At 39.8% G+C, this 23753-nt stretch overlaps 3 protein-coding genes across 5 annotated transcripts; 1 reads left to right on the forward strand and 2 right to left on the reverse strand.

The window, feature by feature from the left end:
* Positions 1-131: 131 nt before the first annotated feature.
* On the reverse strand, positions 132-12208 carry cracdla (cracd like a). 2 transcript variants are annotated; one of them, XM_058391914.1, is made up of 10 exons: positions 11146-12208; positions 7949-8013; positions 7137-7263; positions 6853-6988; positions 6646-6768; positions 5696-5908; positions 4162-5566; positions 1999-2909; positions 1826-1901; positions 132-1723 (listed from the first exon to the last, which is right to left on the reverse strand). In XM_058391914.1, the coding sequence occupies exons 3-10, from the start codon at positions 7226-7228 to the stop codon at positions 1542-1544; spliced, it is 3138 nt and encodes a 1045-aa protein (XP_058247897.1). In that variant the 5' UTR covers positions 7229-7263; positions 7949-8013; positions 11146-12208; the 3' UTR covers positions 132-1541. The 2 variants fall into 2 exon arrangements, with proteins under 2 accessions (XP_058247897.1, XP_058247896.1); XM_058391913.1 differs by having other exon boundaries at positions 134-1723; positions 1814-1901.
* Positions 12209-12534: 326 nt separating this feature from the next.
* On the reverse strand, positions 12535-15849 carry mitd1 (MIT, microtubule interacting and transport, domain containing 1). Of its 2 annotated transcripts, XM_058391919.1 has the most exons (8): positions 15794-15849; positions 15466-15679; positions 14181-14282; positions 13901-14037; positions 13684-13770; positions 13462-13574; positions 13226-13286; positions 12535-13131 (listed from the first exon to the last, which is right to left on the reverse strand). In XM_058391919.1, the coding sequence occupies exons 2-8, from the start codon at positions 15608-15610 to the stop codon at positions 13036-13038; spliced, it is 741 nt and encodes a 246-aa protein (XP_058247902.1). In that variant the 5' UTR covers positions 15611-15679; positions 15794-15849; the 3' UTR covers positions 12535-13035. The 2 variants fall into 2 exon arrangements, with proteins under 2 accessions (XP_058247902.1, XP_058247901.1); XM_058391918.1 differs by having other exon boundaries at positions 15466-15834.
* Positions 15850-16793: 944 nt separating this feature from the next.
* mrpl30 (mitochondrial ribosomal protein L30) lies at positions 16794-23740 on the forward strand. The gene is made up of 5 exons (XM_058393195.1): positions 16794-17100; positions 17187-17264; positions 21831-21977; positions 22262-22335; positions 23523-23740. Exons 1-5 carry the CDS (start codon positions 17053-17055, stop codon positions 23653-23655), a joined length of 480 nt encoding a protein of 159 aa, XP_058249178.1. The 5' UTR covers positions 16794-17052; the 3' UTR covers positions 23656-23740.
* Positions 23741-23753: the final 13 nt, after the last annotated feature.

Below are 23753 nucleotides of genomic sequence, written 5' to 3' on the forward strand. Positions count from 1 at the left end.
CCGCCCACAGACAGATTTTTTCTTATGTTAAGTTGCTGTATGTGTCTGTGCGCGCGCGCGTGTGTGTGTGTGTGTGTTAGGCGCTAGAGGGCAGACTCGTATGAACTCATTAAAAATGGGTTAGAGATTTTTATTCCCGACCTTTACACCGACAGGCGACATTAAATTCAAGTTGACATTATTTATAGGCCTCATTGAGGAATTTTTAAATCCATCCATAAAAGTGACCAGTCAGATATGCTAGTAGACTATAAGAACTCAATACACCGGTCAGGCATAACATTATGACCACCTGCCTACTATTGTGTTGGTCCCCCTTTTGCTTCCAGAACAGCCCTGACCCATCATGCACTGTGTATTCTGACACCTTTCTATCAGAACCAGCATTAACTTCTTCAGCAGTTTGATCAACAGTAGCTCGTCTGTTGGATCAGATCACTGCAGAATGGGAACACCCCACAAGAGCTGGAGTTTTGGAGATGCTCTGATCCATTTTTCCTGCTTCTAACACATCAACTTTGAGGATAAAATGTTCACTTGCTGCCTAATATATCTCACCCACTAACAGGTGCCATGATAAGGAGATAATCAGTGTTATTCACTTCACCTCTCAGTGCTCATAATGTTATGCCTGATCGGTGTAGTAAATATAATGACTTGATCATGTGGTGTGTGTGGTGACGATTTCTGGCACTATAACAAAAAATTAATTCAATAATGAACAGCCCTTCACTAGATTGGGATAAAATAGGGAGAAAAGAGTTACTTCACTTTAAAATTTATAAAAAAAAAAAAAATCTGTATGTTTCTATACTTCTGAAAAGCTGCTTTGAGACAATGTCCATTATTAAAAGTGCTATACAAATAAAGTGAATTGAAAATAGATTCCGGCTTAAAACACTTTTCTCATATATGCATTATTAAATAATTGTGCTGAATCTCAACACTGGTCTTTGCCCGAATAACATTTATACTAAAATCCAAACAGTCATTCAGACTGATTTACTGAAATCACTTTGTAGAAATACAATATTGTGAGAAATCATCATAATTTTCCTGAAAGTCTAATCGTTTCTCCCAAACCACTTAATCCAGTTCATTGCAAAATCCTTTTCAAAATCAAGTTTAATAGTGCATACTTGTCTAGAATACCTGTTATATTTTATACATACACCTTAAAGTTTTAAAGACAAACTTACCATCATTTTACCTCTTCTAATAAGGATTTAATTCTGTAATGCCATATATTAACTTAGAATTAAAACTGGTCACATTTAGTCGAGCAAAAACTATAATTCACAAATAGATAAAAATGTATTTTATATATTATATTATAATACTTATAAAACAATACTGTGATAAACCTGAGAACAACATAACCAAGGATATAGGGAAAAAAATATGTAATTGTGTGTTTGTGGGAGTTTTCTGTTGCTTTTTCTTACGCCCACCCACACAAACACACAAACTTGGTAAATCAGATATTCTGACTTCTTAGTTTTTCCTGATATTTTAAAATTTAGTATGCTATCATATCTAATTCAGTCCATAGTCTTATCACTCCATGCCATAGATTTCCTCTTTGCCAGCTCCATCCAGAAAGGCTGTCTACTGTCACTGTTTGATTGAAGACGTGATGAAGGAGGTGATGGTGGTGGTAATGATTTCTTCTGCCATTTGACCTCTCGGTCTAGCCTCATTGGACGAGGAGAAACTGCTAATTCTGAGGTAGGTATAAAGTCAAGTAGTTAGAAACAGAATTTCTGTAACATTCATTTTCATGTATACACACACCTATGCATTAGACCAGTACCTGTGAACTTACTACGCCTGGAAATGGTGAGAAATTCATCCAAAGCCTGATAGGTTTGGGAGTCTGGTGTAGAGTTCTGGTCCACTACCTATCAATAATGCAGAAGATTAGAAGATAAAGATAAGCATAAACTTTGATTTAAAGTGTGATCCAATGTAAATAAGGCTAATATCCAAGAGTCTCACCTTGACTGCATCAGGTTTTTGGTGGTGCCATTGCTTGGCAAGTAAAGCCTGAGTCCCCACTGCATACTGAGCTCGGCTTTCTGTTGGGCTTTTTCCCTGGGACATGGAAGTCCAGTCCACTTGCCCTAAAGGCAAAGAGGATACATTTTCTCCAAGTGACCTGTGCTGTGAAAGTGGTGAGGGTGACTGATGAGTAGGCTGATGGGGTGTCAGCTTTGGGCTCAGTGAAAGACAAAGAGATGTTTGAGGTTTTGACACATTTTGTGACAGAGTTTGCTGGATTGGATGGGCATGGGGTATTGACATCTCGGATAATTGCTGTGGTGTTGGATGCATTATCTGGGTAGATGGCATATAAATTCCTGTTGATTGCACAGATTTTGTTGCTGAGTTAGTAGACATTTGTCCTGGTCTGCCACTGAGATAAGTTGGTTGTATTTGATTTGTTTGTGAAAGAGTTTGTTTTAAGGAGAATTCTACTCCTCCTGACTGATCGATGGATTGCTGTGCCAGGCTGATGGAAGATTTCAGAGTTGGTGGCTGGGTTGCTCTTCCAAAAGCATGCACAGGGGGTAGGTGACTCTCTGGTGGACTGACAGTGGGCTGTGCAGATGGCACTTGATGTTTGGGCTTTATAGGTCCTGTACTAGGCTGTGAAGATATCTGGGTAAGTGGAGATGCAGCTGGTCGTGTGGCTGTCTGCAGGCCAGCAAGGTCATTCAGTGTGCTTGTAAATAGTTGCTGGAGGCTTCTGGTCTTTTCTCGGGCCATAGTCATCCAGGATAGCTCAGTGAAAGCCTCTTTTGACTCTTTTGCACTTGTCTGTAGAGGGCTTTTCTCCATAAAAGTCGCTGGTGTACTCATAGTGATGTCAATAGTTGAACCTGGCAAATGAGCTGAAGCTGGCAGATCTGTAGATAGATAGATAGATAGATAGATAGATAGATAGATAGATAGATAGATAGATAGATAGATAGATAGATAGATAGATAGATAGATAGATAGATAGATAGATTAGAACGATAGAGAGATCTATTTGCTCAATGGCAAATTATCATGTTATTTTCTACAATAATTAATACAACAATAAATATTAATTAACATGATCAACTATAAGAATGTAGCTGAGCTTATATGTTTGGGAAAACTGGGATTATTTATCCAGACTAAGGCCATGTGATTTATTATTCTTAATCAGTAAAGCACAGAAAGTGCACCTCAGATAAAATTCTCTGCTATCTGCAGTATGTTTGTATAGTTGCTTAAGATCTAATATGGGCATTGTAAACAATGAGCGAGGACATTTAATGTGAACTGAAGGACACAGATCTGACCACTGGCTGAATGAATCTTGGCTTACATTAAGGACATTTTCACATTTGGCCTGAATACTCAAGTCTGTCTCCTGGAATATTATCCTTCACTGCCTCTGTGCATGCAGCTTTTTCTTAATTGAATAGGCACATTTCTTTAGTCCTTTATTGTTTATATTACTGATTATTTAGTAACAATTATTAAAACAATGTTTTCTTAATCTGTGACACAGTTCTGCCACTTCACACCTGGCTTGATCCTGAGCTCAAGTCTGTGCAGTTTTGCATGTCCTTCCACAAACATGTTGGTAGGTGGACCTGCTACTTTAAATGGTCCAATGAGTGAAAGAGTGTGTGAGTGTTTGTGTGTGTATGGTGCTCTGCGATGATCTGGCAACCCATCCAGGGTGCATTGCTTTGCATTTTAGTCAAAACAGCTGTTTTGTTTTTCAATTAGTTCTCAAAGTAATTGAGTGTGAAGTTTGTATTCACTTGTATTTGAGAGCCTTCAACACTAAACATCACTAAGAAAGTCTCTTTCATTTATACAGCACAAATGAATTTTCCTTGTTAATCTGGAACTTAAAAAAGTCCAATAGATCATACTCCTGTTTAAAATGATCTCTCACTGAAGATGGACTCAGCTTTAGAAACGTGTACAAGTGTGAAAAAACCATAGAGAGCTGCACAGATTAGTTTTTGGTGTTACTAAGAAAGAAAAATATAATCTTGTCATCATTGCTTCCCATGTTTTATTTGTTGACCTCTTTAGATACTGATTTCAGCTGAGAAATTTTGTAACTTTATATATGTCTGAAAGGGGTTTTATAAAACAAAAAGAAACACTTACCAGCAAATCTATTAAGTCCAGGTCTCTCTTGGTCCCTTCTGGCACTCTGAGGCCTTTTACTGGAGAATTCAGGAGACTCAGCAGTGATAAAGAGCTTAGTGTTATAGAGTTGAGGACTTCTGAGAACTGTTTCTCTTACAGGCCCCACCTTGCTATCATTCTGGTCTACAGCTTTAGAAGTAGTAGATTTTGGCAACCGAGGTGCACTCCCGACTTCAGTGATGTGCTGTTTGTCAGTGAACTCTGATAGATATGTGGTGTGCAGCTTCACTTCAGAAGCACTGCTCTCCTCTTTCTGCTCCTTACTGTCCTTGTTCAGTTTCAGTCCTATATTTCTGTGTACATCTTCAACTCTGTCCTCTATTGCCATGTCTCGGGTTTTATTTGATGGACTGTCCCTTCTTTCTTGACCAACAGACACTGTTATTGTGAGATCTCTAGGTTGTGTTGAATCTGCTGGAGTGCTGATAGCTCTTGTCTGTGATGAATCCTTTCCTGTTGGCTTTACTTGTGCATTCTTGTCTGGATCCTGCATTTTGAGGTTTGATGAAGGTTTTATGAATGGGAAGACAAGCTCTTGATTTCCACCTGTTTGCTCCATCTGTCCAGTAAAGCTTGCAGTTCTCTGCCTCTCGTGACTTTTATCTGAGGACACAGAAAAACTTAGAGACCGTTGTTGGGTTGTGGACTCCTGTAGGCAGCCCTTCTCACTGGAAAGTGGCATTACGGAGATTTGGTGTGCATTTTTGCCCACAGATTTGCTGTCTAAAGGTGATGTATTTCTGTGCAGTGAAAGGGGTTTCAGTGGCTGGCCTTTAAAATAACTTTCCTGCAATGTATCTTGGACTTTATTCCTGTTCAATGCATTTCCCTTAACATGAGTCGTCACTGTATTCAATTCCTTGTCAGTTTCAGGCTGAGACTGCTCAGTACCTAATGAAATGAGACACAGACTATATGCAGAGCTTACAGTGGACATCACACTGCCTTCAACACCCTTAAGTTTGGAGCTATACAGAGTCTCTTTATGGTCTTCACTTCCTTTATGACCGGTGGGCCCAGCTGAGCTAGGACATTTAACAACCATTTCTTCTGCTGATTTCAGTATCTGCTTAGTGCCTACATCTGCTGTTTTGCTCTCAGCAGGCTCATAATTTCCTTTACATTGACTCATAGAACATGGGTGAGAATCAACATCACTTCCCACCAGTAATTTTAGTGGTGAAGCAGGACATGGGCTTTTGGTTGGAGGTGTGATAAGACCTTTCCCTGGCCTAATGATCTGCGAGGAGTAGGAGCGAACACGGGTCATTTCCTTGGTGACATCTATCCCGTCCTCTTCCTTATGCTCAATAAGAGGCCGTTCCAGGATGATCATACTCTCTGAGCGAGGTCTGCTTCTATCCTGTCCAGCGAGAAAAGTGTAAGAGGTGTTTAGGTAAATAGCACTCATTAGCACTCACATTAATCTAAATGTTACTACATAAATGTTGTATTTCAGTTCAAGTTTTTGGATTGAACGTGTCAGACTCACTGAGGTAGACATTCTTCTGCTCTTAGTGCTGGCTCTCTGATTCCGAGGCTTAACAGACATGCGATGACGAGCAGCAGAGTTATCCAAGCAGGGGATAAACTGGGGAAGGGTGCTGAAATCTATCCCAGGTGAAGGTGCAGAGGAATAAAATGGTGGCTGTGGGGGACTGACTGGATGGGGAAAAACTCCTTGTGATGAAGACTTCAGCTGGGACTGAATTGAATGATAAATAAAAATATATTAAGTATACATGAGAAATTTGGCTGATTTTTTTCAGCTGCTTCTGTGTGACAGAGGCTGATAAACCTACCTTCCACCAGCTTACTTGGTAAATGCAAAAACTTGGGAAGAAAATGAAAAGAAACTGCTGAATTTTACATTGATTTCTATTGTGATTGGAGGAGTTGTAGAGTTTCATAGTGTATGTATTGGGTGCAAACAATGGTTCAAGCCTGGACCTTTCACTGATCTAAGACATGGCTACACCTTACGCCTACACCAGGTTTTTCTGAGTATAAGCCCAGCCTTGATGAAATGTGAGCTTTTTGAAACTATGGAACATGTTGATTTCATTTGAGAAAATTTTGTAATGCCAAGGCTTAGGTGCACAGAGCCAGTAGATATAAAGACAAAAGAATAAGGTGAGTGCTGAGCCAAAAATAATAGTCCCAGTTCCACTAAACATACAGCTAAATTTAAACATCTGTGGTTCCTGAGAAAACAGAAAAGTTTCAGTCAAATAAATACACTGTAAAAGCATAAAAGATGGTTACAGCGAAGCAAAGGTCATAGTACTGTAAAACCTAATACAGGACATTATCTTGATTTTTGCACAAGGTTTACTGAAGAGACATGTTAGCAATATTTTAGAGTAGAGCTATAATAATTACCTTTTTTATAAAATTCATTAGTTATGGGCATTTGGGCAAGCGGAGTATAAAGTTGGGTACCTCGTGTGGCAGGTTTTTGGATAAGGCCAGGACTTCAGTGGGGTGTTGATGGTCTTCAGATTGTTTAACAGGCAACACCCGAGGTGGTGGGCCAAGATGCAACTTTTGCATCTGTAGCTTCATCTAACCAAAACACATCAAAGCGCAGAGAATGTAAGTGCTTGTAATTGAATTGTAACTCTCACTTTGTAATTGTAACACACTCACTTGCAGTGCTTGGATTTTTCCATGGACATTCTCCTGGGAAAGAACCCATGGTGGCTCAGGGTCTGATTGACGCAGTTTTGACAGAAAGATACTGTCATGTGACGATGACCTGCTTCCCAGCCTGCTCTGGAAACAGCTGAGAGGAGGATTTACAGATTTAATTACAATGACAGATTTTTCATTTATTTACAAAAATCTTTTTAAATTAATGTCCACTATACATCCACTAAATTTCTTTCATTACTAAAGCAAAACATATCATGGAAGTAATTATATTTTCTCACCGAAAGTCATCTTTTCGGTCCAGAGTTCCTTGTGTAATGTCACTAGCTGATTTACTCTGCTTCATCACACCTATATTTCCCTTTTTCTTCATTTTTTCAAACGGTGTTAACTTGAGTATCTTCTTCCCTGATGCAGAGAAAGCCAGGAGATACACAAGAAGTACAATTCACTATTTTGTCATATGTGATATTTACAGTATACTATAAAGCTAGAATCCAAGACACATTTGGGATATTATAGCATTTAAACGTCTATTCAACTTGATGCCATATATGCACCATGGTTAATTCCTGAACAAGCAAAAACTGGGTATCAGACAATCCCATTAAATATCTTGCCCAGTGTGAGCTAGAATTCAGGTTATATGATGGGTAGAAGTATAGTGTTAGAAAATAGGCTTGATTATAATGATACATAATTAAAAAGTGTTAGTTGTTCAATTAAACCATTTTTAATGTAGTTTATGTATGTAGCTCCCATCTGCTATATGACTGAACTGCTTTTAGAGATGTGTGGAACATACTACTGTATTATATTATATTATTTTTGCTGCAGTTTTAATAAAGAAATGAACATTATCACACTGAAAACACTGTACATAACCGAAACATAAACGATCATATATCCAATTCTGTTGATTATAATGAAATCTGTTAAATATTGCATTAATAAGACTGAGAACACACATCAGGTACCAGTTTCTGCTGGAGTGTGTTTTACATGACCCCAAAATGATGTAAAATGCAAATATATCAGGTTCAACTAAATGTACCACTGGAATAATGAGAAAACATTCTGGGGACGTACTGACCTCTTAAATTTTCATTGTTCCTTCCCTTCTGATCCCATGTGGCCTAAATATCATTTTCTTCATAGCTATCAAAATTAAAAAAGGACAAAATTAGAGAGATATGTGAGACAGGGTGTGATACAGAGACATGTAGACATGTGATGCAGGATAAGACATTCATAAACATAGAAGTCTGCCTAAAGCTCTGATAATTCAAAGTCACACTTTCCCAGTTAATAATAGACATTAATCTTCTTTCTTATTTCGATCCATTAGTCCATTCTGCATTTGTACACCTTTCTCTTGTTTTCTCTGCTCATGATGCACTAGTAAACTCCAGAAGGACAGCAAAGTAGATTTCCCATGTGGATGTGTGAGCTACAAGTCAGTAAGATTTAAGACTGTATGTCTGCAAGAATAATGAATATAAATGGTTGTTATGCCATGGCATTCTTCCTTTTTGACTGGTTGGTTGCACTTTTCTGTTTGAACACTCAACTTCAATTCAGCTTTGTTTGCTGAGAGATTTGAAGACCCATGGGGCCAGACCTTTGTACAACTTAACTAGATGTTCAACATGTACTACATGGTTGTTTGAAAACTGACCTGACAAATCTCCTCACTGAGTTCACAGAAAGTGGGTCAGCACTCCAGAGCAACACACTGCAATGTGACCATATCTATGTGTACCTGGACATTTACGCATGTGTGTCTGTGTGCACTGTGCATCGGTTGTGAAGGTTGGACTGATTACATACAGAGACCTTTTACTCCTTGAAGAGCTGCATGGAAATGAACAGTTGATAAGGTTGATGGATCAGACACATCTAGATGTCTACATAAACCACTATATGCTGAACTTCAGCATGTAAGAGTAGGCTTGTCTAAATTTCCCATCATAAATGTACTTCAAGCTACAGTCAGTGATTTGGGTTTAGATTGGATAAAGCTACAGTAGATAGTAAAAATCAAACAAACAGAGCCTTGGCCTTCATTTTTTTCCCAACAGCATGTCTAAAAGCAAAAACATATGCCTAGTTTAGTACTGCTGTATGCTAGTGCACAAAAAGGTATGTTTTAATTGACAGAGACAGCGTTGCTGTACATTATGACTTCTGTTGTGTCACAGAGACTGGAGGTTCTCATCTAAGTAGATATTTTACTGACAGCTGCAGGAATGTAAGGACAATTTCAATAAATAATAAAATAGAATTTGCATCCACACTGAAACATCTTCCATTATTAACATACTGACCAACAGGCATAGGCTTCTTATGAGACACTAAACAGGTGTGAAACACAGGAATGGGGTAAGATCACAGCAGCCACAGTTGATGAGAAAAGTATCTATACAACAAAGTATATATCACTCAGCTTCTCAGTGTCAGTGTTCAAAAGCGAGAGGGAAAAAGAGAGGTTCATTCAGCAAAAGCACATAGAGTTAAGTGCTGTAAGCTTTTAGTTTAGTTTTAGTTTTGATGGACATTTTTAACTGTCTTATTTGGTCATAAAATTGTGATTATTTTGATTTTGTCAGAATGAACACCACTACAGACTCTCTTATCCAAATACAAAAACATTACATTGTGTGCAAGTGGGTTTTTTTTTTGTTGTTGTTCTTGTTGTTTGTTCTCTTTTATTGTTCACCAAGCTCTATTATTATTCTGATTAGAAAAAAGTTTTGGTGTGTTCCATAAGTGTAAAATAAACTTGGATTTTGATGCTTAATAGTTTGTCAGTAGATAGGTTGTAGAAGAAAAAGATCTTGTGTCAGGGTTAGATCTGTTACTTCTATATGCCTCGATATAATCTTGTCCACTATGTAAAATAATAATTTTGGTTGAAATAATGACAATATTGTAACGGTTAAGCACTTATTCTACTAATACACAATCAAAGTAATGTTTTTAATAAACGCTTCCTCATTAAACCTCAGATTACTAATATGCGTAGTGAAAAAACTGAACAATACAATAAAACAAACAAACAAACAAACAAACAAACAAACAAAAACCTAAAGGTTAGTAGTTCCTAATCCAAATAAAGATGACAGAGGATTTTATTGTATACCAGTGTTAAGCACACTACGAGTGAGCAATTACTACGCATTGCACACAGCTTTTTAGACATGCAACCTGTTCCAAGAGCTCATGTTCCTCATTGCAAAACATATAACTACAAACCAGGTCAACAGTTAATCCACCAAAGCCTAGGCATGTGTTAACCCTCTGTCATTCGCTCAGTGGTTCGTTTCTGTCTTCTGGATGGAACATCTCATATCAGGCACAGCACAAAGCACAGAGCGGCTTTGCCCCAGATACAGAGCACAAATCTGTGCCACGGATCGGGAGTCTGCAAATCCTCCTCCATTCCTCCTCCTACTGGACAAAAATTCAGCATGACATCTGGGTGACTTTCAGCTACCCTACATTACAAGCTGCCATTTTATTACAGCTCACACTGATGGTCCAGTTAATAAGGCGCCATATTCTTCACTATAATGACACACTTGTCTTTAAATAGGCTTCCTGCAGGGACTTCAGACTCACTCTTAGTCTGACAATCTCACTGCCTACAAGTCACTGAAAACAAGTAGCATAACTTAAGGATCCACTTTTTGCTTATATACATGATACCATAGTTGTGATATTCAGTAGAAAAAGTTAGTCGTTTAGTTAATTCATATAGTTTTATGTTCAGTAGTAATATATCCGGATCCAGACAGTCTGATGTCATGTCTGGGTTTTTGTTTGTTTGTTTGTTTTTTTTGTTGATCACTTTTTAAATGCATTCAGCACGTGAGCGTGCAGCACTTTCCAGTGCCCTTGGAGAACAGATTATTTAGAGAACCACTCTACAGAACAATCTGAGATGATGAGGACTTGCAGAGATTAAGGGCGATTATACACAGCTTTAATCCTCTTCCTGGGTTATTTCACTAAAACAAACATTTTTCTATGATTGAGGCACTCTTAAAGATATATACCAAGCTCGAATTCACAGACTTTGATATTGAAGGTTTTGCGAAATGTAAACAAAAATGAAGATCTGAGTCACAGACACTGTCTGACTTTTAGTCTATAGAAAATATTTACATCGAGTTCAATTTAATCAGTTATATAAACCCAGCCTATGCTACACACATTGGTACAGTGAAAACGAGCGCATTTGTCATTATACTACATTGCTAAATGGATTAAAATGTTTAGATTACTCACGTGCACCCACTTCCACAGAACTACTATCCAAAGTCTGTAGTCTGGCTCTGTGCTTCAAAGAACCTCAGCACCCCTGTATCTGAGGATGTGCGCGTTGCCAGCTGTTGCTGAGAGTCAGCCAATCAGAAAGAGCCGCTGCTCGGTGACTCCGCCCACTGTGCATTTCCGAATGAAAAGCGTGTGTTGTTTACCATAATGTCCACTAGATGGCGATAGTGCAGGGGGGAAATACTAACCCTGTAAAAGCTACAAAGACAAAGCCCTCAAAGCAGATAAATGTAAAAGATTTAGATTTTATTTATGAATTTATTTAAGTTCATGAGGTACATGAGGTACATTTATATAAACTAATTGTCCATGACTTATTAGTTGTGTGCCCTAATTGGTATTCATGGAAACGATATCATTATGTTTTTGCTATTGAGGTTACAAAAAGAATATTCAATATAAAAAAAAAAAAAAAAACTTGTGTCTATAACGACCATTTGAGGTACACACCTTATCAGTCATGCATATGCTCCATCATGTATATGATGGAAACAAGGCAGTTGACTTTAATGTCATTTCTCGAAAAGGGCGCAAACGATTGCTTTAAAAAGGCAAGGCGGGCTTGAATGTAGCTTGTTGGCCCCTCGCTCACAAAATGTAACCCTATGCCATATGTGTGTTTTTGTATGTCACTGAATTGCCACAAATGAGCAGAGCAAATCATGACACCAGGAGGAGACTGAGTTACATAACTCTAGGCAAGCAAAGAAAATCATTTTCATGTTGTAAAATACATTGCAAGTTTAAAGGGGATACTGTACTTTTGTGTTAAGGCCTAGTTTTCTGAGCAGAATGTTATCTGTGAGGCTGAGTGTATGCTGTGCATCCACAGCATCATCATTTTCTGTAGTGCTTTTCACACACAGAAACCCCATAGCCTATCCCAGGGGAAACCATGGACTGGGCTTCAATTGCATTCACACACTAAGCACAATTTAGAGATGCCTATCAACCAAATCACTTATGTTTTTGGTCTGGGGGTGGAAAACAGAGCAAGCCACTTTACGGTCTGCATCATTGGAACATTCTTGACGCAATCCCTCATTGAGCTGCAGTCATTCTCCCCACGCTGCTGGCTACCATGCTATCATGTGAAGCACAGTTGGATCTACATGGATACATGGAGATAGACCCAAATGTTTTCAAGGACCTTTTCTCTCCCTGTCCACTTGCTGCATCACCTCTCTTGGTGTTCTGGCACCTCACATTTTACAAATGAAGCACTGCACACTGCTTTACTATTTTATTACAAATAATGCAATCAACTTGCATCACACATCATATAAAAGTTCACCTTGTAAGGCTTTAAAGACATACACTCAAGCTTTACAACAAAAGGAGGAATCAATTATAAATCAATTATAAAAGTACTTTCAGAAATGTTGATAATTATCAACAGAAATGGAAAATTGCAGTTCTAGGCATATAACAGAATTATAGAACATATAACAGAGTTATAGAATATTTAATAATAATTAAAACAGTCTGAATCCTTATCTATTACATATCATTAGACACCATTCCCAACTCCTTTTAAACCCATCTTTACACCAGACTGCAGCAAGGCCATGTCCATCCAACTCTCCTGTTAATCAAAGTGGCCTTTACACCAAGCAGCAGTATTGACACTGTTTAAAAGAGATAAGCATATTTTTGCACAGCATGGTCAGTCTGATGGCCGGCAACATGCATGCTAATATATTAGGCACTTGGTGCACAGCTCTCATATTAATTTAGAAATCATAACGGAGTTAAAAACAGTAAACCAGAATAAACCCACTAGTCCAAGCAGTGCATAGTAGAATAACGTGAATACACCAAATATGAATAGCTTTTTTTCGGTCATGTCTTTTTGGTGTGCTTTGTATGGAAGATATCCACTGTCGTCTCATGACATTCTCTCAAGTCATAATCGCAGTAGCCGATGGAGAAACGACCCTTTAGATAAAACAAATAGTCTCAGTAACCTTTTACTGCAATGTGCTAAAATAGTATTTCATAAGAGTTTTTTTTCATTTCATATGGGTCTTACCTTAGATTTCTTGAAATAATCAAGCCCTCTGCCAATCTTGATAATCCAACCATTATCGAATCTGTGCAAATACACCACTGCTTGTTCATTTCATTGTACAGAACAAATTATACTCTAGAAATATGAGAATGTTTCAATGCTCATGATTTATGATTTATTTATTGCTACTTTTATTTTATTGCTTAGATGTTTAAAATGCAATTAGTATTTACAGTGGACGTTGTGATCTGTATTACCTGATCTCCCTGTCATGAATAGTCGAGGAGTATTTAATGTCCAGACAAACGTCCTGACTCTGTAAGGACTGACGGATTTCTGCTAGTGCACTCTCTTGCTGGGAGGAGCTCTCCTACACAAATTGCATGTTTTATTGATAAACCTCATCTGTAAGTTTTCAGATTTATAGAAAATTAACAATTTTGTGTATCGCATACAGAAACAAACAAGGCAAGACTCACTTCATCTTGTGAGGTCAGGAGATTAATCTTCTTTACATTACACTTGGCCTTCAGCAGCATTTCACAGAAACGCAGGAAGTTATACAGCTGCAAAACAGAACATTTTATGACTTCCCAAAGTAGAAAGTAAAGTACTTTCTACTTTGGGAAGTAAAGTACTTTCTCTCCCAAAGTACTTCATTAAAGTAGACTGTAGACTTTTTTTTTTCATTGTCACCTGGTGTACATGGCGGATATAAGGGTCCTCAACCCAGACTTCAGTGAGTCCTTCCCTAATGTACGGCTTGAAAAGCGCCTCATAGCTGAAACCTGTGGCGCTGTCAGCGATTTTAATTTGCTCATGGTATTTCCCTTCTGATAGAAAAGAATAAGCAAAGACAGTGTAAGGAGAGGCTAGTGACAATGTTTTCATAAGTGACACTGAATGAAGATGAGCTCCATGTACCGGTCTGTAATGCACTGATGTGACACTCCCTAGGCATACATTTGTATTTTACCTTCTTTCACTTTGTTTAGGTGCTCTTTTATCTGTTCAGCTCGATCCATGTAACCCTTGATCTTTTCTCTGTAGTGAACCTTTTTGGATTCATCCTTTATCGCTGGAAAAACACAGATTAGGACAGAAAATTAGAGCTTCCAATAACTGGCATAGTCCAGGAAAACACAGATAAAAATGACAGTTTTCTGCATTTTTTTTGCATCTCTAACATCTCTACTTAAAGACAGCAGAAATGCATTCAAAACCAAAACAACAAGGTTTTCATTAACTTTATAAAAAAAAGTTTATATTTTTCTATTATTATTTTTTTTTAAGATCAGGGTTGGTAAATTAGAAGACAATATAGCAGCAAAAAATGGCTGTAATCTTTGAATAATTGAGGGTATAACAAATATGGCTTTCACGATCATACATTTTTTTGTATTTTATTTATCATTATTACATTTTTAATTAAATAATAATGTAATAAATTCATAGTGACTACCTTTGAGTAATCACGGTTTTTGTGCCTTTCACTTAAACCTGAACAGAATTTTTACACTGATCAGGCATAACATTATGAGCAGTGAGAGGCAAAGTGATTAAGACTGATGTTAGTGGGTGGCATATATTAGGCAGCACGTGAACATTTGGTCCTCAAAGTTGATGTGTTAGAAGCAGGAAAAATGGACAAGCGTAAGGATTTGAGCGAGTTTGACAAGGGCCAAATTGTGGTGGCTAGACGACTGGATCAGAGCATCTCCAAAACTGCAGCTCTTGTGGGGTGTTCCAAGGAAGGAACAGTGGTGAACCGGTGACAGGGTCATGGGCGGTCAAGACTCATTGATGCACGTGGGGAACGAAGGCTGACCCGTGTGATCTGATCTAATAGACGAGCTACTGTTGATCAAATTGCTGAAGAAGTTAATACTGGTTCTGATAGAAAGGTGTCAGAATACATAGTGCATGATGGGTCAGGGCTGTTTTGGGAGCAAAAGGGGTACCAACACAATATTAGGCAGGTGGTCATAAAGTTATGCCTGAACGGTGTATATGCTGTTTCTCCGTTTTGGGGAGTGACTAGACTTAACTGTACTAAATTGTGCAAATATGACATGATTTTCAATCCAGGAAAGCCACCAGTTTTCAAAACATCATATAATTTTAAAATGTCAAAATAACACCACGTAAAGGTTTTTTTCATGCACACACATGCAGTGCTCCTCCATTTGTATCTTATAAAGAGCAGTGACCACACTTTGAACAAGGTTTATGGTTTAAAAAGGGGGGGGGGGGTTATTTACCTTTCAGTACGTCTAGAAGTAGCTGAATGCCCTCCTGGTAGCACACAAGAGACTCCTGAAAGCGTGAGCTCTGATCAAGCTCTACAGCTCTCTTCAGTACAGACACAGCTGATGTTTCCATGCCAGGAAGGCAGTTCTGTGCCATAGCTGTCTTATCTTAATCAGATCTTGTCAGTAAATGTAAGTTTCCCAGGTTAAAAACACGTCGGTCCTCCTAAACCAGGTAAGTAACAACAACATATTAGGTCGCATTATACATTTCGGGGGTGCGTCATCTATTTAATATCAAGAGATGTAATTAAAACTCGAGAACTAATCACTTCCTGACGTTCATTTGGGTGGTTTGTTGTGCTGCTTCTTCTTCTTTAAATTGACAGCCAACGATATGGTGTTTTACTGCCACCTACTGGACTGTGTGACTGTAGGTTTGGGACACCCCTCCAAATCATTGAGTTGTTTTTCAGGGGTTGGGCTCGGCCCCTTAGTTCCACTGAAAGGAACTCTTAATGCTTCAGCATACAAAGACATTTTGGACATTTTCATGCTCCCAACTTTGTGTGAACAGTTTGGGGATGACCACTTCCTGTTCCAACATGACTCTACACCAGTGCACAAAGCCCACAAGGTCCATAAAGACATGGATGAGTGAGATTGGTGTGGAGGAACTTCACTGGCCTGAGTCCTGACCTCAGCCTGACAGAACACGTCTGCCTTTACATGCAGATGAATGTAATATGGAGTTGGCCCGCCCTTGGCAGCTATAACAGCTTCAGCACTTCTGGGAAGGATTTCCACAAGGTTTAGGAGTGTGTTTATGGGAATTTTTTTTGACCATTCCTCTAGAAGCACATTTGTGAGGTCAGGCACTGATGTTGGATGAGAAGGTCTCGCTCACAGTCTCCACTCTAATTCATCTCTAAGGTGTTCTATCAGGTTGAGGTCAGGACTCTGTGAAGTTCCGCCACACCAAAGTCACTCATCCATGTCTTTATGGACCTTGCTTTGTGCACTGGTGTGCAGTCATGTTGGAACAGGAAGGGGTCATCCCCAAAATCGTGCATTCCTTAAAATGTAAATATTGCTGTGTTAATCCTTTGTAAATCGTCCAATAGTAGATGTTTTATACTAAAATACTTAACATATATTTCTGTACTGGCTTATTAGAATAATTGTGTGTATCTACCTTAAAAATAAATGTACATATAAAATCTAGTAGCAAGCTTATATCGTTTTGGTATAGAATATTTAAAATAAAGAGATATAAGGTTTACGAAACGTTATAAAGATAGGAACTTAAATACTCAACGCGAACTTCCAATACATTTTATGAAGAGGGACCAACTTCCGTTTCCGGTGTGTCTTACAAAACTGGTGTGTGAATGGTGCACTTGAAATGATAAAGTTATCCTCCTTTATTTGCTAATTCCTAACATTATTTATGTTCGGAAGCAGATTCTCGTGAAGTTAAGCTAAAGCTACAGTTGAGTGTAGGGAGCTGTTTCGTATTAGATCTCCGTTAGCATAGCACATGTTAGAAGACTAATAACCTTGGTACACATGTGAGCCTCCATCATCCAAACAGAAGAAATGGCAGGATTGGGTCGAGTCCTCATGTCTGTCACTGCTTTGGCAAAGGTACAGATGCAGCTGGGTTTATTTTCAGATTGATTCTTATATTGAGATCAGGGGAATGAATGATCTGTGTCAACTTGTTTTTGCAGAATCAGTTAGAAGCTACAGCAAGGCCAGTGTACATGGTTTGTCGCAGCAAATTTACCAGGTCTCGTATTCCACCACAGGTACGGATATTCAAAATGATGGGAAAGGTTGGAGAAGATTACAAAAGGGTTAAAGTCCAGATTGTTTTGCATTAAGTGTAATGATTTGTATTTTATCTGTATTAGGTGAACTATACACTATATTGCCAAATGTTTTGGGACAGCTGCCTTTACATGCACATGAATTTAATATGGAGTTGTCCGGCCCTTTGCAGCTATAACAGCTTCAACTCTTCTGGGAAGGCTCACAATCTCCGCTCTAATTCATCTCAAATGTGTTCTGTCAGGTTGAGGTCAGGACAGTCAAGTTCCTCCACACCAAACTCGCTCATCCATGTCTTTATGGACCTTGCTTTGTACACTGGTGTGCAGTCATGTTGGAACAGGAAGGGGTTATCCCCAAACTGTTCCCACAAAACTGGGAGCATGAAATTGTCCAAAATGTCTTGGTATGCTGAAGCATTAAGAGTTCCTTTCACTGGAACTAAGGGGCCGAGCCCAACCCCTGAAAAACCAACACTCCAATTCAATGATTTGGAGGGGTGTCCTAAAACTTTTGGCAATATAGTGTACATTCACAGAGCACTTTAATAGAAACACATGCACACCAGACTCTCCTAAACTGGAAAGCTGAAGATTAGGAAAATAACTGTCAAGTTTCTGTGAGTCTATGCTCAGGATAGCCTCATATTATTGTTCTTGTTCCAACAACTACAGTTAAAATCACCAAAATAACACATTTTGTTCATTCTGATGTTTATGTGAACTTTAACTGAAGCTCTTGAGCTGTCTCTGCATGTTTCTATGCATGTTGCTGCAGCCACATGATAGGCTATTTAGATACAGTGAGGGAAAAAATTATTTGATCCCCTGCTGATTTTGCATGTTTGCCCACTGACAAAGAAATGATCAGTCTGTAATTTTAATGGTAGGTTTATCTGAACAGTGAGAGACAGAATAACAACAAAAAAATCCACAAAAACACATTTCAAAAAAGTTCTACATTGATTTGCATTTTATTGAGTGAAATAAGTATTTGACCCCTTTGCAAAACATGACTTAGTACTTGGTGGCGAACCCTTGTTGGCAATCACAGACGTCAGACATTTCTTGTAGTTGGCCACCAGGTTTGCACACATCTCACATCTCAAGGAATTTGGGCCCATTCAAGGATTCAAGATTCAAGAAGCTTTTATTGTCATTTCAACCACATATAGCTGGCGCAGTACATAGTGAAATGAAACAACGTTTCTCCAGGACCTGGTGCTACATAAACATACAACTACTAGTACAATACAAAACAACAAACAACACCACAGAGCTAGGACAGAAGTTTGTCTTAGCCACGTAAAGTGCACAGTGTGCAGCTAGGTGCAAACAGAGCATAGACAAGACAGTGCAAAAAAGACAATAAATACAATAAAGACAACACAAAAGAACACAGGACACTTAGCGCTGAAAAGAAATAAAAGAACGTGTACTGGAATGTAAGTGAAATAAAATAAAGTGAAATGATGTAGAAAAAAAAAAAAGTATTGTGCAAAAATACACAGCAGCAGTTGAGGTAGTGCAAATAGAATAAACATAAGTATAACTATAGCAGCGGATGACAGGTAGAGGTAGTGCAGTAAGTAATGAACAGTATAAATTGTGTGTGTGTGTGTGTGTGTGTGTGCGTCCACACAGTCAAGAGAGAGTGTGTGTATCAGTGTGTGAGAGACAGAGAGTTAGTATACAGTTCAGTCCTGAGTGAGAGTGTGTGAGAGAGTGTAGAACAGTTCAGTCCCGGGTGTTGAGGAGCCTGATGGCTTGAGGAAAGAAACTGTTACACAGTCTGGTTGTGAGGGCCCGAATGCTCCGGTACCTCTTTCCAGATGGCAGGAGGGTGAAGAGTGTGTGTGAGGGGTGTGTGGGGTCAGCCACAATGCTGATGGCTTTGCGGATGCAGCGTGCGGTGTAAATGTCCGTGATAGAGGGGAGAGAGACTCCGATGATCTTCTCAGCTGTCCTCACTATCCGCTGAAGGGTCTTGCGATCTGAGACGGTGCAGTTCCCAAACCAGGCAGTGATGCAGCTGCTTAGGACGCTCTCGATGGTCCCTCTGTAGAACACAGACAGGATGGGGGGAGGGAGATGGGCTTTACTCAGCCTCCTCAGGAAGTAGAGGCGCTGCTGGGCTTTCTTGGTGATGGAGCTGGTGTTGAGTGACCAGGTGAAGTTCTCCGCCAGATGGACACCAAGGAATTTGATGCTCTTGACGATCTCCACAGAGGAGCCATCGATGGACAGAATGGTCACACTGTGCTCTCCTGAAGTCAACAACCATCTCTTTGGTCTTGTCGACGTTCAGGGAGAGGTTGTTGGCTCTGCACCAGGCTGTTAGATGTTCCACCTCCTCTCTGTATGCTGACTCGTCGTTCTTGCTGATGAGACCCACCACGGTCGTGTCATCAGCGAACTTGACGATGTGGTTGGAGCTGTGCATTGCTGCACAGTCGTGAGTCAGCAGAGTGAACAGCAGTGGACTGAGCACACAGCCCTGAGGTGCTCCAGTGCTCAGTGTGGTGGTGCTGGAGATACTGCTCCCGATCCGGACTGACTGAGGTCTCCCAGTCAGGAAATCCAGGATCCAGTTGCAGAGAGAGGTGTTCAGGCCCAGGAGACTCAGCTTCTTAATCAGCTGCTGAGGGATGATTGTGTTGAATGCTGAACTGAAATCTATGAACAGCATTCAAACGTAGGAGTCTTTGCAGTCCAGGTGTGTGAGGGCCAGATGGAGGGTTGTGGTGATGGCGTCTTCCGTGGAACGGTTAGGACGATACGCAAACTGCAAGGGGTCCAGCAAGGGTGGTAGCTGTGACTTGATGTGCCTCATGACGAGCCTCTCGAAGCATTTCATCACGATTGGTGTGAGTGCAACGGGACGGTAGTCATTGAGGCAGGAAACCGTGGACTTCTTTGGCACAGGGACGATGGTCGTTGTCTTGAGGCACGTAGGGATGATGGAGCTGCTCAGCGAGATGTTGAAGATGTCAGTGAAGACATCTGCTAGCTGCTCCGCACACTCCCTGAGAACTCTGCCAGGAATGTTGTCTGGTCCAGCGGACTTCCGTGGGTTAACTCTGTATAGAGTTCTCTTCACGTCAGCCGTGGTGAGACAAAGCACTGGGTCATTAGGAGGAGGGATGGTCTTCCTCGCTGTTGTGTTGTTCTGTGCCTCAAACCGAGCGTAGAAGTCGTTCAGCGCATCTGGAAGGGAGGCGTCACTGTCACAGGCAGGTGAAGTTGTCCTGTAGTTGGTGATCGCCTGAATGCCCTGCCACATGCGCCGGGAGTCTCTGCTGTTCTGGAAGTGGCCGTGGATTCTCTGGGCGTGTGCACACTTCGCCTCTCTGATGGCTCGGGACAGTTTGGCCCTCTTTGTAGATCCTCTCCAAGTCATTAAGGTTTTGTGGCTGACCCTTCAGCTCCCTCCACAGATTTTCTATGGGATTAAGGTCTGGAGACTGGCTAGGCCACTACAGGACCTTGATGTGCTTCTTTCTGAACCACTCCTTTGTTGCCTTGGCTGTGTGTTTTGGGTCATTGTCAGGCTGGAATATCCATCCACGACCCATTTTCAATGCCCTGGCTGAGGGAAGGAGGTTCTCATCCAAGATTTGACAGTACATGGCTCCGTACATCGTCCGTTTGATGCGGTGCGGTTGTCCTGTCCCCTTAGCAGAAAAACACCCCCAAAGCATAATGTTTCCACCTCCATGTTTGATGGTGGGGATGGTCTTCTTGGAGTCATAGGCAGCATTCCTCCTCCTCCAAACACGGCGAGTTGAGTTGATGCCAAAGTCACCCAGTTCTCCTCTGAATCATTCAGATGTTCACTGGCAAACTTCAGATGAGCCTGTACATGTGCTTTCTTTAGCAGGGGGACCTTGCGGGCGCTACTGGATTTCAGTCTTTCACAGCGTAGTGTGTTACCAATTGTTTTCTTGGTGACTATGGTCCCAGCTGCCTTGAGATCATAGACAAAATCCTCCAGTGTAATTCTGGGCTGATTCCTCGCCGTTCTCATGATCATTGAAACTCCATGAGGTGAGATCTTGCATGGAGCCCCAGACCGAGGAAGATTGACAGTCCTTTTGTGTTTTTTCCATTTAGGAGAACTCCTCGAGAGTGCTCCTACTGTAATCTCAGCTCATTACCTGTATAAAAGACACCTGGGAGCCAGAAATCTTTCTGATTGATAGGGGATCAAATACTTTTCACTCATTAAAATGCAAATCAATGTAGAACTTTTCTGAAATGTGTTTTTCTGGATTTTTTTGTTGTTATTCTGCCTCTCACTGTTCAAATACACCTACCATTAAAATTACAGACTGATCATTTCTTTGTCAGTGGGCAAACGTACAAAATCAGCAGGGGATCAAATAATTTTTTCCCTCACTGTAACTGTTTAAATAAAGTAAAACATTACAGTTTGTGCTTTAATTATTGTTTTATATGCTTCCTATGCAAAGTTCTGAATAACAGCAGAGATAAAACAAATCTGTTGTTTTTTCTCACCATATTAAATGTCCATGTACAATATAGGTGTTTGAAGAGCGTTCTAAGGAACATGAAATGTACGGTGGTGATCCAGAGCAGCCACATAAACTCCACGTAGTGACCCGGGTGAAGAGTACAAAAGGACGGCCTTACTGGGAAAAAAAGGTGGTGAAGAGTTTGGGGTTACTAAAGGTGAGCAACATTCCTGCAAGTGAGACTGCGGGGGAAAAAAAAAAAAAAAGTTGGATAGTTTCATCATTTGGTCAAATGTTTTGTGTTTTATTTTTCTGCAATCAAGCTTAACCACATAAAACATGATGTAAACAACACACGGAGAACTTTCTTGTGATTTCATTCCCGAACACAAATTAGCATCCTTTCCCAGGATTATATTTATACCTATTCATTTTTTCACTGTAGTGATCTCAGAGGTATGAATGACTTCATTACACACTTATTATTTATCTGTTCGGCAGTCACATGAGCCCAGAGTACACAAGAACACCCAGTCAGTGAATAACCAACTGAAAATCATTAAGCATCTGGTCAGGTGAGTTGTGTTTCCTTACACTGTTTAATACATTTCCCAACTGAAGGGTTTGACCAGTGGTTTCTGTCTATAATGTCTACATAATGTTCTCCAGCATAGAAAGAAATCCCATATCCTGATAAAATGCGGTATTATTTCTTCATTTATCACTACCTGTGAAAATAGTTTTCCTGTAGGTTATTAGGATCTGAGTTGAACAGAATAAGTGTATTGACATGAAACCAGACACATCTTTAACATTTGCTGTCAAATTGTATGATTTGTTTCTCCCACATAGGTTAAACATGATTGTTTTACAGTGATTGCAGAAATGAACGCAAAATATGCATTATTCAGAGCAGCTTGCCGTTTCTTTCGTAAATTACCACAGACTTTCTGCAGATTTGGGACAAGACGCATCTTGTGACATCATCACAGCCCTCATTCAGACAAAGCCCTCTTTCATTCATGTGCATTGAACATGTACAGCTATCACAAAGTAATCACATATGCATCTTTAAGTAGGAAGCCATTGCAACTTTGCCCTGATTAGAAGATGGTGAATTTGATGTAGAACATAAGGACGAAATGCAAAACTTAGTTCATTAGCAATAAGAAAACTTGGGTACAGGTAAATAAATAGAACAAATCTGAAATATTAGATTATATTTTAGAAGAAGGCCTTTAGACCAGAGTGAGCAGCAACTACACATAACTACTACAGATGGCTTATTTCAATAGCGCTTTTCTGGCTGCTAGAGAAGCAATTCCAGTCAGAGATTAATGGTCTTGATTGATCAGTTTATTGTCTGCACTAGTGGTATCTGAGTTCTTCTGAGAGCAGCACAGGTAAATAAGCATGGTGTGGTTAGCTGGGTGGAGGCAATACAGAACAAATGCAGGGTCTTGTGTAATTTGCTAAGCCCAGTTTCACTGTCTAGTGGACAGGATGCTATTAATGAACTAAAATCCCCCCAAAAAATTTGGGTTGCAACCACAATTCTACCCCAGAATTGCTTTAGAAATAATTTGCTGCCTCAGCAGATTTAGAGTAGGACTAAGCACACAGACTTAAAATACCAGCACTATATAGCAGAACTAAATCACTTCCATAGACCTTAAAAGAAATCTCAGGTCTCCAGGTGAACAGAAACACACCAGTGATTGCTGTGTACTGAGTTTATTTTTTACTTTCATGTTTTATTTAGGATCCAACCCTTGAAACTTCCCAGTGGACTACCTACAGAAGAAGAAATGGGAGGTTCATATCTGAACAGTAAAGGAGAGCTGGTAATAAAACATCTTCAGACGTCTGCAGAGCAGAAAACCGTGGAGTCATAATTCATCTTCTGTACATCCGTGTCTTGTTCTTGCTGTTTATTAAAGATTAATAAAACGAATGCAATATGTTTTTCTTTGAAAAATATTCTGTTGTAAAA

This window comes from Hemibagrus wyckioides, linkage group LG06 (genome assembly GCF_019097595.1).
Source record: "Hemibagrus wyckioides isolate EC202008001 linkage group LG06, SWU_Hwy_1.0, whole genome shotgun sequence".
Taxonomy (NCBI): Eukaryota; Metazoa; Chordata; class Actinopteri; order Siluriformes; family Bagridae; genus Hemibagrus; species Hemibagrus wyckioides.